Genomic DNA, 15,736 nt, shown 5'->3' with positions numbered 1-15,736 from the left:
CCTGAGGGGATTTTGGCGCCTTTTTCCCCTCACGGGCGGCGCGCGGCTCCTGAGGGGATTTTGGCGCCTTTTTCCCCTCACGGGCGGCGCGCGGCCCCTGAGGGGATTTTGGCGCCTTTTTCCCCTCACGGGAGGCGCGCGGCCCCTGAGGCGCTCTGGGCCCCGCGCTGCCGTGAGGCGACGGGAAAACGCTGCAGGGTCGTGTCCGAGCCCGAATAATATCCCGTAAAGGTAGCGATGGAGTCAGGTGAACCGTCCGTCAGTGCCGGGGGATCCTGGTCTCTGCACAGTGTGGTGCCGAATTGGCGGTTTAGGATGGCAGCGCTTCCAGAGGTGGTTGAGTGGAGCAGGACGAGCTCTGAGGGCAGCGGGAAGGTGCCGGTGTGTGGGAGAAGGCCAGACGAAGGGGGATGGCGTTAGGGACGGCTGAGGAGGCAGCGAGATGGACCCCGGGTAATAAATATTATAAGGTATGATAATTGTCAACTAAATCAGCGTGACAACTCAAAACACTCTGCTGCTGAACCACACAGGATTGTAAATTAACCAGTAGTTTGGGAGCAGTGGAATTGTCCACAATTCCTTGCAGAAATCAGCAAAGGTATCACACAAAGGTAAAACCCTCCCAAATATCAAACAAGGTGAACCGTGTGGCTCTGAGGGTATGAGGAGGATGAAGAGTTCCAGACCTCAGCATTCAGCTTTAAGAGCCTTTTACACTGAAAATTATCGAAGTGACTGAAATAAATATGAAAACTTTGGCAGTGAAACTTGAAAGTTGGACGTTGAACGTTTGACGTTGAAATTGAATGTCTGGCATTGAAATGCTCTCACGTGGCCAATAAGATATATTTCTAGACATTCATGAGGGAGAATTTGGGTGGATCTGAAGGAAAGCCAAGGGGGATGGTACCTGCCTAACCCGAAAGGATGATAGAAGGTGAAAAGAAGAAAAACTAACTCAACATGGGTTGCTGCAAGTTGGTCTTGATGCCTAGAGTTCCACTGGCCCAGTTTGTGTTCATGCTTAAATAAACTTACTTTTATGAGCAAATAAAGAGACAAGAGCTCTGCCCTCATCTGCTTAGACTCTGCTGTCTGTGCCCACAGTGGACATTTGTTGACATGCAGCAGAATAATCTGTGACTTCAATTTTATATTAAAGCAAGAGTTGAAAAGCTTCCTCAGCCAGCAAAAATACGTCACACTAGTTCACCAGCTTCACTGGGCAGGAAATGGTAAAGAAAAGGTGAGAAAATACTTACAAGAGGTGAAAAATAACCTGTTTTTTCCCCTGTTTTTGACCAGGTTTCCTCCTAGTTTCATACATTCACTTCTAGTTTATTAGTAACATGGTTTTGTTGATAGTGTAAACTGCATTTAATGTTAAATTGAAAATAGAAATTTTGAAATATTTATTATTTTAAATTTAACTTTAATTTTAAAATTTTAATTATTTAAAATGTACTTATCTTAAAAAATTAATTATTTATTGTAGTGTTCAAGTATGTTTACTGAAACACACACTCCATACTAATAGTTCTAAATCATTATATATTTTCAAAGCCACCAATGTATTCCCTGCTTTTATTTACCGCGCTCTTTGCCTTAATTCCATCTTGTGATAGTGAAAGGCTTTGCCAGCATACACTTTTTAATATCCTGTACAATATAGAAGTAGTTTTATTGATTTAATGGAACTGTTTATACCACACCGTGCTCACCAGGGGGGATGTAAAAGCTTATTCTTACCCAACTGTTTTAATTACCAGCAGTTTCATAAGCTCTGGAATGAGGACAGACATTCACTGGCAAGTAGGTTGAGACAATGAAACTCGTTTTTACATCAGCCGTTTGCAGGTGCTGGTTGGCAGAGGCTCAGCTGGTCTGGATTTAATTAGCAGCAGAGAAATGAAGAATTCTCTGCCATAGTATTAAGCTTCAGTGTTAATTTTTTTTTTAAATTCACCTTTAAAGTGACCTAAAAATGAGGGTGAGATGTTATTATTTTGATGCCCACGTGGAGTTCACACTGACACCTGTTCACTAGTTTGTGAACAAAAGAGAGTTCTTTACATTTGAAGAGATGGAATTTACGAATAATGCAAAAATAGATACTTACTGAAAGGGGTGAAAACTTAGTTGAAACCAGAATGCCCACTTGAACCAGGCCTAGAGTAGCAGAAGCTACTGAAGTCAGTGACAGGAAGTCACACATGAAGAAAATAGCCAGGGTGACTGGATTTACCAGGAAAAAAGAGTAAGTTTTGTAGCAGGAGGACACTCACATGTTACGGTAAAGATTCTGAGGGAATTCATGTATTTCTAATTGCGAAGATCTTAGAAAACACTTTTTACAGTGCTACAGATTTTCCTATCTGCAACTTTTATTTTGCATTTCTGTTTTACTCCTTTCCTTTTAAAGAGAAGACATTGACACACACACAAAATATGCACGGACAAACTCCATTTTAATACTTTTTTTAATATTAGTACTATCATTTACTTTGGTAAATTCGTATCCCTGTTTAAAGTGCCTTAAAGCAATTAAAACTTAGTTTAAATTCAAGTATTGTAAAATGTACAGAGTCTAAGCACAAAAAAAAGCTGCATAGTGAAAATACTGGAGCAGGCCGATACATTCAGGATGCCAAGTACTCAAGTGGTAACAACATCAGCTCATGATTCAGGTTAAGGATAATTAGCGAGTTTGATACAGTACAGACAGGATGGGGCAATATCGATGTGTTGTTCTCACCATGAACAAAGGATAGAAGCATAAATTTACTCTGAAAGAATCTGTAGTATCAGTTTTGTACACATGCCATAAGTAATAAGGCAGATACTGACACTGAAATCAATCCTTTACATGCTGCTGTAATCCAGTAAATCCTGTGCGTGGGTTTTCCAGGCTTTGAGCCCGCAGTGTTCCAGTGGGAGCTGTGACATCCACCCCCTTCAGAATCCTTACAAACAATCATCCTTGTCTTCATACAATCTCCTTTGAGTCTTTGAAATTTGTCCCATGAGGTTTTAAAGAAGGATGGCTGTTCCTCTGTGTACCGGTGCAGGGTTGTCTGCTGGGGTTTGTGTTTGCCCACAGCTACTTTGGGTAGGAGTGGGGGGTGGTACTTAAGGGGTCTGATTGAATTGTACTTTGAATTTGTAGCCCTTATTTTGCCCGGTTAATTTGGAGTAGTAGCAGTTGTACCCTGGCGTAATAGTGACTTGTCACACATATTAGATCAAGAACATCGCTTACCTGTAGTGTTTGTCAGAAGAGGAATTTGTTGAAGATACTTTAATGCACATTGTTATAATAAACAAAATTAATGGAATATCAGCATTCGAATGGTTGTTTGACTCCTCCCATTTGAACAATTAGAGAGTAATTTCATTTGCCTTGGCTAAGAGACTTGTAGTAAAGGTGTGTGTGGACACATAACGGAATGATTGATTTTTCAGGGGAAATTACTGCTTCAAAATCAGGGGAACAATATGGCTAAAATGTTACTGGATTGTAACAACACTTTTAAAATGGGTGTAGAAGGATGTAGAGGAAAGACATTTTTGCTCAGTTGTTGTCTGAAAAAAAGGAATTTAAAAATACTAACCACTTTTAAAAGAAAACTCTTCATTAGTAGTTCATGTCTTTTAAGAGTATTTTTGTATGTAATTTTTGCTGTTAGAAAGTATTATTTTAAAATATATTTCTAGAAGTATGACAGTTTGATATAAATTATTGCAAGGATTCACCAGTCATTATATGAATGGAATATCGAATAATTAAGAGAAGCAAATATGCATTTCTCATTTTCAGAAAGAGAAAACAAGTTCTCTTTTACAAAGGCAGAATATGCCAAACTATAAAGTTCTAGTTTAACTTTTGTAATATTTAATGAAATTCTACGAAACAACAATGAGAAAATGAAAGGGCTGCACCCAGAGTATAAAACCAGTAGAAGTCAGGTTTCTTGGAATCTGAACCTCCTTCACCCTTTCTTTTAAAGGACTTGTATGGTTTTGTTGTATTGATCCAAGTACTTGGTCAGATGTTGTGGTTGTAGCAGACAGCAGCTGTGGGAGTCCATCTACAGTTTATTTCCAAAGCCCGTTGTAGATGCACTTTGAGGGAATTGGCTGAGGTTAAGGTTTGATGGATGGGATGCTGCAGGATCTCCTCATCACCAGCCTGACTTCAATGTCGGGGAGGGTTTTCTTTTTCGTGTGCAAGCACCCTTCCTCTGTGGCTGCCAGGTGGAGATCAAAACGCAAGGAAACAGACTTTTTCCTTAAGCGAGGGTTGTCCTTAAAGAAAGAACCTTCCCACTCCTTAATGACTTCATCCACTTTTTCTGTCCTGAAACAATAAAGCAAATGTATTTATAATTTTTTAGGCTATATTAGTTATCTGTCTTCAGGACTGCTTTTAAAACAGAGAGAGAAATGTCATCATAAAGTGTCGAGTTATTTTATATGGTACTGAGATATCAGGTTTCCTTTTCTTTTACAGTTTCATCCTCCAGAGAAGCTAAATAAAGGGTGAGGGTTCATTATGTTCTTGTTTTTGTACTTTTAGGTAGACATGGATACAAAACCACTGCTCCAAACACATTAGGCAGTTTGTTTCCAAGGAGAAAGTTTGGAATCCAAGCTCAAAAGTTTTGCAAGAAACCTCAGTACTGTAGTGGGCAGGACAGAATTCCTGCATCTGAAAACCTTCTGAATAGGGAGGAGAAAATCTAGTTTAGACTCAAACCTCAGAATGTGGAGCTATATTACATTAAAGAGAAAAAAGGGCAAAAGTAAAATAGGGAGAATTGAAAAGCCAGCTGATCCAGGAATATTGAGGCACCCAAATCCTGTTGATTCAATTCTCTATGTGTGTGTCAGAATTCAGATGTGAAAGTCAAGCTCTGAGGCCTCACCCAGCTGAGTAAACTGCACCTGGCAGAGTAGCCCTGTGCAGATCTGAGTGACTGTGTGATGAGCGAAGCTCATGCACAAAAATAAACTTCAGCTATGGGGTATGTCTGGTGGACCTTATAATGGCATTAATTTCTTCAGCAGCTGATTATGGTTCAGTGTTAGGAATGGCCCACTACAGTGTGTTTAAAGGTAACATTAAATTAGTCTACAAAAAAGCCTAAAGAGCAGCAGGAAACAAAAAAATTAAAATGAGGCAATCCAATGCTATTGAAGTGATTTCAGGTAAATAACACATCCTAACAGACTTTCACATGCCTACTTGGGAGCCAGGCTCTCCCTCCCCTGTTTGGGGAAACTTAGGAGTTTCCAAGGAGCAAGTTGGAGCAGCTGAGCCTGAATTTATGTGCATAAATATGCCCCAGGGCGACTTCCCAAATGTGGTCTGTCTCTTTGCTTTCAGCCTTAGCGAGATGAATTATTCATAGTTTCATTCTTAACAGAAGTAGAAATTACAAATCAGAAGCACCAGCATGGTATTGTTTGCTTATGAAGCCAATGCTAATAAAAAGAACTTTTAAATGTAATGTATTGTTAAATACTGCCATTCAGTGCACCTTCAGGAGCTCTCACTGTGGTTCTGAAGCTCCTGGGCTATGTGGGCACAAGATAATAGATACCAAATAACGGAAAATTCAAAGCTACTGAAATGTAACCTCCACCCTTTACTTCCAACTGTTATTTTGTGAAATTCTTGTTTATCTTACTGTACAGTGCCATGAGCTTCAGCACTTTTCTTCATGATATTTCCATCTAGGATTGCTTGTTTTGTCATCAGTTCCACCTTCTTTGGTTCATGCTTCTTTACACTCTCTGTAAAAGAATATGCAGGTATACACTGAGCATGCAGAAGGGCAAGGGCGGTACACAGGACCTGGAGGTACACTGGAAAAGGTCCTTTTTTAATATTCAGGAGTTTGTCACTAGTTGTGAACAGTTAGGGCCAAAATCCCTTAAGGAGAAGGTGTCTGAAACTCACCTGAAGGCAGCATAAAGGTGATTTTGCTAGTGCTGGGCTTTTTGTCATCCTTCTGGGCAGGTATTGAGCAACGGAACCTGTAAAAATAAAAATTATTAAAGACATCTAATAATATTGAATTACTTTAACTTCAAGCTTGTCCTGTGAACAGCTGTGAAAAATTTAAAAATGTGAGAATCACGAGAAATTCTGTTTGATTGTGGTAACTGTTTGTTGGGATTTCTCATTCTGAGCCCAGAACTGGAAGAAGTTATTGACAATACCTGTGCAATTTCCTGCAGTGATGTGTCCTGGTCTGAGGCATGAACTCCCTGCCCGGCACTTCACGTGCGTGGACCGGCCTTGTATGCCTGGTCCTGAGGGGCCTAGTGACCTGCAGTGCCTCAAGTGAGGCTGCAGTGACTGTGCTGCTTTCTGCAATGTGTGTGAGACACTGAGTGCCAGAAACTCTGCAGTCAGTGAAGCTACCTTACAATGAAACCTTTTCTAAGGTTTTATACTGTAATTTTTTAATGATTAGTTCATGTATTTACAATTCTGATTATTTGACACCTTCAGAAATGGAAGACAAATTTGAGATCTTTTTCTCTAAGCAGCGAGTACCTGCTCTCTTCTTGCTCCAGCAGACTGCGATATGTTGCTATCTCCTCCTCCAGCTTCATCCTCGTGTTCAGGAGAATTTCATGCTCTCGAAGCTGTTTCTCAATTCCCCTTCTCACTTCCGATAACTCTTTCTCCAAGCATTCAATCTCACCTTCCAGATTTTGTAGCTGCATGTGGTACTGCTGCTCCGTGGCACGCAACGAACGTTCCAAACCCTTTTCCTGTAAAATTTAAGTAATATTTTAAATTTGGAAAGTTCGTGTGTAAAGATGTTATACACGTACATGGTTTCATTAACAAACTGTGTATTTTTACATCAGTTCTTTTAAGATTATTCTTTAAGAACAGGAGTAAAGCTTCCAAGGTAATACTTTGGCTGAGAAATTTTCCAGTAAAATCTGGTAATTTAAGATCAGATGAAAGTGGAGCCACGTCTTGCACAGCAATCCACTGCCTTGAGTTTACAGATCTCTGATTTTAAGTTAAACAATGTCCAGCTCAGTGCTATATGAAGTGCCTGTGTGCTCTTGGAGCTTTTCTGTACTGGTGAATTGAGCAAACTGCTGACATTTTATCATGAATGAATTGATAAATTTGGTCTATACAGTAAAAAAAAATCATAAACATGCTGTGAATTGGTAAGGCAGAATGACCAGGAGCTTGGTGGGGGAGTATAATGCAAGTATATGTTTGGGAGGTGTGAAAATGGGACACCATGTGTGTCTGGACTGGCAGATCCTGCACCAGAACATTTGCTGGGTCAGTGTGTGTGAGTGAAGGCTCTGTGAGGAGCTGGAGCCCCCCAAAGCTGAGTGTTCCTGTGATGGGTTTCTGCTGTATGGTGGCTGTGACTGTCACAGAAATTGACTGGGGGATAGTTTACATCAAGGACAATACTTCTTTTTTCCGTGAGATTTCAAATTTCATTTCTGGCTCTTACCACAGCGTGGAGAGACTCGATTTCGATCTGCATGTGGTGCCACTGCCGTCGGGCTTCACACAGTTCTGCTCTGGCTGCCTTTAGTGCTTCTGCATCTTTGTCCATTCTTTTACTTGTACCTTCTTCTAACTAGAGGGGACATACAAAAGATAACAATATTAAAAATATTCAAATAATGATAATAAACCAGCACATAAAAATACCTAGTTGGAATTTTTGTTAGAGTTGTGTAAATGTGTGTAAGCTCACAGTGAGGAGTTAGTATCTTCTGTACTGTGTAGAGGGAAAGCCCTTATCCCACTGCGTTTGTAGGGAAGTGGTTGGGCATATCTCTATCCCTGGCACCTTTGTCTTAGAGGTATTCTCATACAAATTACCCAGTTGTACTGACACCTTACTCACCTCTGGAGCAAATGGGCTTAGAGGAGGTGCAGATGGTTCAAGCTTCCAAGTTTGAATAAAGTGCTTTGATTTTAATGTATTTTTGAGTTCAGGCTTTTCTTTTTCCTTTTATCCTATTAAAAATAGTTTTTAAAAACCAATCCTGATCACGTGTGGGGTCATTTTAGATTTAGACTTATCTTTGATTTCAATAGTATATTCCTGCATGTAACTTCCAGAATGATTGTTTGGCTTATGGAAGTTATTTTTCTTTTTGGTTTCTGAGTTTCCCTGCAAGTGGTGAAGATGCCATAAGCCCTTGAAACAGCACCTGCTCTTTCACATGTTTTACTGCTTTATGCAGGTTCTTATGATGACATCGACTCTAAGAAAGAATCTCTTTAATTCAGTTCTTATGAACTAAGGAAAATAAGGGGTTTGTTCCCCTGACCTATTGCAACTTTACCAGGCCACCATTTTTGTGAAGAATCTAGATTTGGCTCATCCACAAGTGAACCCCCAATGTTCTTTGCTTCTCCTTTCTTGCCTGGGTGCTGCAGAATTTGTGTGACAGGATCAAACCAGTGTGCACTGGCTGCTTTGTGCCAACACAAAGATAAACTTGGCTTCCCTGATGGGTGTGCAGCTGCTGTGTGTCTGGCACTGCTGGTGGATCAGCCAGGCTGCAGCAGCGTCTGGCCTGTCCTTAAAACAAACCTCTGGGATTCCTCCAATACCTAAGTACAAGGTGACAGAATACCTGATTTCCCCCTGAATTTCTTTACATTTGATGGCTCAAAATTGTTTTGCCATTTGATTTCAGTTGGGTTTAGAGCTGTTTGTATGTAAATCCCTAACAGCAGCATTGTGTGTTGGTAACATTTAATCAAACTGTATGAGAGAACAATTGATATTTACTGAAGAGCAGAACATAGTTTTTACTGTGAGCAATAGAAAATAGTTGCTGCAAAGGTACCGTTTTCTTTACTAGAGGGCTAAAAATGTCAAAGATTGCTGTATATAAAAGGATTCTCTTCAGGATTCTTTTTTCCTCCGAGAAACTACATGGAGCTAGAGGTTACCGTGTTACAGCCTATGTCATCATCCCTTAAATCCCAGCAATAGCCCGGCTGCAGGGACAGAAAAGCATCCTGATGAATTACACAGCATTCATTCAGCGTGAATCCATACCCTTAACAGAATCTATTTCCGATTCTTCTAGTTCACATCTTACTGCGGTAAAATCCACATCCCTTCCCCGAAAATCTGCTGCATTGAAAGAAATTACTGTACCTCATAGAGGCTGCGGGAGGAACTGTACGGCCAGCGAATGGCTCCGTACTCTGCAAGGTGTGTGGCTGTGAGGAGGCATTACCTGCGTCCTTGCTGAGCTGACGGTCTTTATCTGATTTCGGGTGATGAGCGATTCATACTTTGCCCTGATCTCTCGGCGGAGCCGAGCCGGCTCCATCCTCCTCCTCCTCCTCCCATCCTCCCCGGCTCCCGGCTCCGCTGCCGGCGGCGCGGGGCTGCGGCCGCGGGGCCGTTAAAGCGGCAGCGGCCCATTTCGGGGAGCGCGGGGGGCTCAGAGCCTGTCAGCCCGTCCTGGCAGCAGGTTAATGCAGCAAAGCATAGCACTAAAATAGCTAATCCTAAATTATGTGCCGAAATGAATATATCAGTGTCTTAATGTTTTTGTCCCACTGTAACTGTGGGGTTTTATAACCTCGGAAATGTGAGGGTAAGAGAGAGAAAGCAAAGGATAAAGTTGCAGCTGCCCAGCATGAAGTGCGCTGGCAGGAGGACATGGAAGGGCAGAGTCTCCTAGCAGCATGCCTGGATTGCTGGCAGTGCCGCTGGCAGGTGCTTCCACCATTGTTAGGGATGTCACAGAATTTCCATCCCTGAAGGTGTTTGAGACTCAGTGAGATGAAGCCTCGGGTGTCTGACCTGACCCAGTGTTGAGGACTGTCCTGTTTCAGAAACTAGCTGGGCATCCTCTCACCCAACACAGTGGTGGGTTTATGGGCAGAAACACACAAGGAGGGAGAGGAACCAGCACTAAGGGTGCACAGTACTGGTGCAGCTTGTGGTAAGGGCTTTGCCCTCTTTTGCAGAGGGCAAAGTTCTGGTGAATGTACACTTCAGACACATCACTGCTGTCAGAAAAAGGCTCTCTGACTGTGTTTCAGTACCTGTGCCAGGTGTTGGTGTGTTCAATACACACAACATGCAATGTGTGTGGGGTTCTTACCCCTTTCCTGACAGCTCCCAGGCAGGTCCAGCACAGGCTATCTGCTGTGCTGTGCTTCTTCATTTCCTGGCTCACTGGAGCACTGTGTGATCCCGATGATTTTGTCTGCTAAGAACAGCTCTTACCTATTTCATTTTGCCTCTTGCTTATTCATTTTTTTCAGTAGTGCACAATATCAGATATGCAGTAAAAAAATTTCTGATTTCAGTAAAAATTTAAAATTGCCAAAGAGAGAAAGGCATTTTAGACCCTAAATGAGAATATACATCAATGAAATGATAAAAAAGGCAGAAAACTTTTACAAGACATGCATCTTTTTGGAAGCCAAAGTATTGTACCACTTAAAAGTCTCCTGGTGTGAAAAGGCTTCCCTATTCTTGGCTGTGTCTGCTGGCACATGTGAAAGGATCCTGTGTTTGGATTTTATTTTCCTTAGCTGACTGTCTTCCAGTTGACCTGGACTGAGATGGAAAGGTTTTGTTGTCCACTTTCTTTTCTACAAGTGTCTCAATTGTCCTTGTTCTATGTAGTTCTAAACCCAAATTACTGGCAGTGTTTGTCACTGATGGGATGAGAACAGTTACATCAGAAAACCATTAGGAATCCATCAGACAAACACAAGGTATTGCACCTGGGATGGTATAAACTAATGCTTTCTTTTAATATCTTTTTTTTTCAGGTGTAAACGGAACACCTGGCTATGAGATCCCTGAAGGCTAAAGGTAGGTAGGTATAAGCAATTGCATCTTTCCTAGGATTTATGGAATTTTGAATTCTAGCTGCTTTCAATGTTCATATTTCGTTGCTGGCTCACCACACAAGTGGAGGGGGTCATGGAGAGTGAAGAGACATTAATACCTTAAAGCTTGTTGAGTCCTTTTTATTAATGATGAAAACTGGAAAATGAGGTTAGAGCAGCAAATTTATTTTATCTATTGATTACTAAAGATTATAAAAAGCCAAATCTGATTAAATGTGTGCTTCATATTTCTGGTTATTGAACAGAGATTTGATGATATTTTTAAAGAACACCCTGGAAATCATACAAGTAACGCTGATAGAGTGAAGCAGGAAATATATTGCATATCTGCAAGGAATGAAAGTGCCAACTTTGTCTTATCAAAAGATTCTTAGTACAAAGCCAAACGTTTTATCACTTCATACAAAAGAATAAAATTATTTATCCATTTTGGCTTGGAGCAAAAGGATCCTTTGCCACATCAGATTGTGCCTCATATCTTCTCTTCAACTTCCTTAACGTGGGATGCAACAACTTTTCCGTCTACCACTTCTTCAACAATTGTCTTGATCTTTCTAGTTTTGGTTGGATCTAAACATCATGAACAAAACAAAAAATATTTATCAATGTGTTAAAAATGATAATCCAAAGCAGCACATGACCAAGTGCCCCCTTTTCTTTCAAATTGGCTTCTGATTATAATGAGCTCTATGATGTAGTTAAACAGGATAACATGAATTATTTGATTTATAAGAATGACTTTAGAAACAAAATTTTGTTCAATCAAAATTAAAAAAAAAAAAAAAAAAAAAAAAAATCAAACCTACCCTGAGAAGAATCCAGTGATTGTGTTTGAGATTTGGACCCTGTCAGGGGTGAGCTTTCAAATGTAACTGCCTGTCCAGCGCTCCTAAAAGGGAATCGGAGACATGCACTATTGCAGGATGTTCGATAGGATTGGGATAAATTCCCTTTTCATGGTGACATTGATAGATTATTTAAATACTGAGCAGAATAGCTCACTCTCCTCAGTCACAGTGATATTTCAGATCACTGTATGTGCCTTACTGTTGTTTGGAGAACGTTCCACTTATTTTACATCTTTTTTCCTGGAAAGGATTTTGCTACAGAAAAGAAACCCAAGGAGATATTTTGTGTCAATAGTCCCTTACACAAACTCGCCATCCAGCAGGCGCCGGTAGGTTTCAATCTCCATTTCCAGACGAGTCTTGATGTCTAGGAGCTGTTGGTACTCTGCGTTCTGGCGCTCCATGTCAGCCCTGACCTGGAAAAGCTGGGACTCCAGGTTCCCAATCTGCATTTGGATTTGTGACAGCTGAGCGCAGTAACCACCTTCCGTTTCTGCTAAAGTGTCTTCCAGGGATTTTTTCTGTGTAAGGATATTTAATAATCTTTGGTTAAAGAAAAAAACCTCTTTACAAAAACAAAACCAACTGAAGTAGTTTAAGGGAGTGAGTACAGCTGCATTACTTAGAAGGTTTTATTTTCTTTTTGAAAACACCAGTTTGAAAACTGTCCTTTTTGCCTTCCCTAAATGTGATGTAAAAACTCATCTGCTTTGTGACATGCTCTCTGCAATCCAGTTAGATATATTACTGCTATTTAGGAACTAATAGAATATAGGATTTAATTGGAAATAAATGCAAATTCTCAATTCTATGGAATAGGATAAGGTCTAAAAAGACTTTTGAAGTTGCCGAATTGGCCCTAGGCAGTCAGCAGCTTCCCTAGAACGTACCATGGCAAGCTGTGACTGCAGCTCTATTTCCAAGCTCTGGAGAGTCCGTTTTAGATCCGTGATCTCGCTCTTTCCCGACTGGAGCTGCTCAGTATGGGTGGAGATTTCCCTTTTCAGCTCCCCGCTCTGAAATGACAAGGAAGAATGGGGTGTAATTTTACTGTTCCAAGTATAGAGCTAATTTTCCCATGCATTTTGCTGAGTTTGCTCTCTGGTTGTTACTTTTTCATTGAACCACGCCTCGGCCTCTTTACGGTTTTGCTCAGCAATGACTTCGTACTGTCCCCTCATGTCATTCAGAAGCTTGGTCAGGTCAGTCCCTGGAGCAGCATCCATTTCCACGCTGACTTGGCCAAATTCACTGCTTTGGATGCCCTGAAGCTCCTGGAGAGATTTAAAATAAAGAGAAGGTTCTGTTAACAAATGGCAAAATAGTTCTACCAAAATATATGTAAAGAAATATATGTGATATAAATTCTGTTTCAACAAGGATCTGTAGCTTGTTTCTTGCACTCTTTCACTTAGAAATCTCAAAAAATAACAGCAAACAAAACCAATAATGAAATCCAAGAACTCCCACTGGGTTAAATAAGGGAGTAATTTGATGTTTCGCTATTTCATGTGTCTTGTTATGAATCCATAAAGGAAAAAAATAACCTCTTCATGATTCTTCTTGAGATAAGCCAGTTCTTCATTCAGGCTTTCAATCTGCATCTCCAGATCTGCCCTGGTTATGGTCAGCTCATCCAGGACTCTGCGCAGACCATTGATGTCGGCCTCCACACTCTGCCGAAGAGCCACTTCATTCTCATATCTGTGCATAAAGGGATTAAATATTATTTCTTACATGTCCAATGAGGTGAAATGCAAACTATTCATGTATTTTATTTTAGTTTTAATACGAAAACTTAATACACAAAATTATTATAGCATTGTTTAGTAATTGTCTTACAAGTATTCTACAAGGAAAGAGATGTTAATACAAAAGAATTTTTTCCTTATGATATTGGTAAGAGTTTTTGTAGCATTAAGATATCCTTACTTCAGTCTGAAGTCATCAGCAGCGAGTCTGGCATTATCAACCTGCAGAATGATCCTCGCATTGTCGATGGTTGCATTGATGATCTAGAATACAGTGTTCAGAGAATATTGTTACGGCCCAAAGGCTTCATGGTTTTGTAATGGCTTTAAACTTTGTGTTCTACAAGGGTTTGTAGAACTGCATTCCAACACTGCCTTTTCCTTCATTCAGATTAGACAAATCACTGTGTGACACAGCTACAGAGCTGCTTTAATGTACAGGAAAAATTCAGCACATGTCACCAGTGCAAGGTGACAGAGGTGACTCCAAGCATCAGTACCAAAGGATAAATGTGCTCTTGGTTTCCGAAAGAAATTTGTCATTTTCATTCATGCTATTAAGTGAGTTACAAATATAAAGATCCATTAAATACATTGCTTTGCTACCTTGTTTCGAAGATCTTCAATGAGTGGATAGAATTTACTGTAGTCATTCCCAGATCCAGGGGTGCCAGTGCCAGGGCCACTTTTCTCATACCACTCACGGATTTTGCGCTCCAGCTCGGTGTTGGCATCCTCCAGAGATCTCACTTTGTCCAGATACGCAGCCAGACGGTCATTGAGGTTCTGCATCGTCTCTTTTTTTGAGCCAGAAAGAATGCCACCATCGCCAGCACCAGCAGCACCAAGCCCACCTCCAAAACCAGTCCCCGAGCCACCACCAAAGCCACTTCCAAAAGCAGCACCTGAACTGCTGCCGAAACCACTTCCCAAACCTCCCCCAAAACCACTGCCTAAGCCACTTCCGTAGCTACCACCCAAACCACCTCCAAAGCTTCCACCAAAGCCACTGCTTAAGCTGCTCCCAAATCCTGGACCTGAGCTGCCCCCAAAGCCCCCACCGAAGCCAGAGCCTGAACCCAACAGAGAAACTGCACCAAACCCCCCGCTAGACCCCCCACCAAGCCCAAGCCCACTGCCACCAAAGCCTCCTCCACCACCAGAACTGGACATCCTCAGAGATCCCCCTCCAAACCCGCTCCGAGAGGAGAATTGCCGGGACCCGCCACTTGTGCGCATGGAAAAGGCCATGGTGCTCGAGGTGCCTGGATCTGCCCCGTGGAGGATACAAGACAGAGCAGTGCAGAGCGAGAGCAGGGTCAGCTTTATAGAGGGACAGCAGTGGGTGTTTCAGGAAGAGTCCCCACCTCCTGGGGAGTGCTTTCACTCTCTCTCTCTCCCTCCTGTTTGGAGGAAATGTCAGTTTAGTATGTTCTGACCAACCGAAATGATACGTGCCAACCGAAATTGCCAATGGGAGTGGAAATCTGGTGCCCTCCAGGTATTTGTATGAGGGGAAATGGGTGGAGTGGAGCTGAGACATCACGATTGTGTTCTGCCATGTGCAATGGAGTACAAAAAGTTCTTTTCACATTTAAATCCCTCCTAAATAATTGTTTTGTCATTGCAGATTCAGTGCTTCCTGGGTTTGGGGCTGTTATTACAGGAATTTGCTAAGAGTGATCCCTTTGATCCCTGTTTCCCAGTGTGTGTGGGAGGAATGTCTTTCTTTTCATAATGCTCTTCTGGCAGGAGCCTCTGCTGGATTAGTGCTCCTGGATGCTTGATAGGAAGTAAAAAAAGGGACCATCAGGTGTCCAAGGACACATGGATGTTCAGTGAGCTGCAGGGTGATCATTAATATCAAAATACAAATATAAATATACCCAATAGGATTTAGAATTGGGTTTATACCCTAACCCTTTCATCATTGAAATACCTTAGAGTAATATGCGTATAGCCTGTAGCATATAGTCTCTAGCATGTAACAGTTTGTACTTCAGAGCTGAGAACTGACCATTGTGTCTGCTAAATAGTTTGCTGTTACCTCAAAATATGAATTCCGACTTCTGTATTTGGCGCTTTTTATAATACAAATTTAAAGATCAAATGTAGCACCTCTGGGTGCAGGTTTGGGCATGGAAGCCCTTCCAAACCAGTGTATTTTTCTTTGAAGTTATTTTGATAAATGGAAAATTGTTTTTCCTTTGTCTTGGCTTAATTATATGATTGGA

General features: G+C 41.3%; 2 protein-coding genes and 1 long non-coding RNA gene across 4 annotated transcripts; 1 reads left to right on the top strand and 2 right to left on the bottom strand.

Annotated features, from left to right (window-relative positions):
- The first annotated feature begins 6 nt into the window (after window positions 1–6).
- On the top strand, window positions 7–14,123 carry LOC121664558. Its single transcript, XR_006016037.1, has 3 exons — window positions 7–1,249; window positions 10,823–10,865; window positions 13,362–14,123. It is a non-coding gene; the product is annotated as an uncharacterized LOC121664558 (long non-coding RNA).
- Window positions 2,453–9,418, bottom strand: KRT222 (keratin 222). 2 transcript variants are annotated; one of them, XM_042027923.1, is made up of 6 exons: window positions 9,265–9,418; window positions 7,509–7,637; window positions 6,569–6,789; window positions 5,966–6,042; window positions 5,694–5,799; window positions 2,453–4,360 (listed from the first exon to the last, which is right to left on the bottom strand). In XM_042027923.1, exons 1-6 carry the CDS (start codon window positions 9,358–9,360, stop codon window positions 4,147–4,149), a joined length of 843 nt encoding a protein of 280 aa, XP_041883857.1. In that variant the 5' UTR covers window positions 9,361–9,418; the 3' UTR covers window positions 2,453–4,146. The 2 variants fall into 2 exon arrangements, with proteins under 2 accessions (XP_041883857.1, XP_041883858.1); XM_042027924.1 differs by having other exon boundaries at window positions 9,183–9,366.
- On the bottom strand, window positions 11,048–14,843 carry LOC121664556 (keratin, type I cytoskeletal 12-like). The gene is made up of 8 exons (XM_042027922.1): window positions 14,109–14,843; window positions 13,684–13,766; window positions 13,299–13,455; window positions 12,864–13,025; window positions 12,642–12,767; window positions 12,055–12,272; window positions 11,710–11,792; window positions 11,048–11,473 (listed from the first exon to the last, which is right to left on the bottom strand). Exons 1-8 carry the CDS (start codon window positions 14,751–14,753, stop codon window positions 11,376–11,378), a joined length of 1,572 nt encoding a protein of 523 aa, XP_041883856.1. The 5' UTR covers window positions 14,754–14,843; the 3' UTR covers window positions 11,048–11,375.
- Between the last annotated feature and the right edge of the window lie 893 nt (window positions 14,844–15,736).

Source organism: Corvus kubaryi, unplaced genomic scaffold (genome assembly GCF_017639235.1).
Source record: "Corvus kubaryi isolate FWS band 111438036 unplaced genomic scaffold, C.kubaryi_AGA036_p1.0 37301, whole genome shotgun sequence".
Taxonomy (NCBI): Eukaryota; Metazoa; Chordata; class Aves; order Passeriformes; family Corvidae; genus Corvus; species Corvus kubaryi.
This window is presented reverse-complemented; position numbering and strand designations above follow the sequence as displayed.

Bases quoted from the DNA above. Each gene is read 5' to 3' on its own strand.
- LOC121664556 (XM_042027922.1), bottom strand. From the start codon at position 14,753: ATGGCCTTTTCCATGCGCACAAGTGGCGGGTCCCGGCAATTCTCCTCT. The intron at 12,768-12,863 runs GTAACAACCAGA...TTGTCATTTCAG, and splicing joins AGGCGTGGTTCAATGAAAAA to AGCGGGGAGCTGAAAAGGGA. The intron at 11,474-11,709 runs GTAGGTTTGATT...CATGATGTTTAG, and splicing joins ATCACTGGATTCTTCTCAGG to ATCCAACCAAAACTAGAAAG.
- KRT222 (XM_042027923.1), bottom strand. From the start codon at position 9,360: ATGGAGCCGGCTCGGCTCCGCCGAGAGATCAGGGCAAAGTATGAATCG. The intron at 7,638-9,264 runs GTAATGCCTCCT...TGTCCCCTCTAG, and splicing joins TCAGCTCAGCAAGGACGCAG to TTAGAAGAAGGTACAAGTAA. The intron at 6,790-7,508 runs GTAAGAGCCAGA...TAAATTTTACAG, and splicing joins TCGAGTCTCTCCACGCTGTG to GAAAAGGGTTTGGAACGTTC.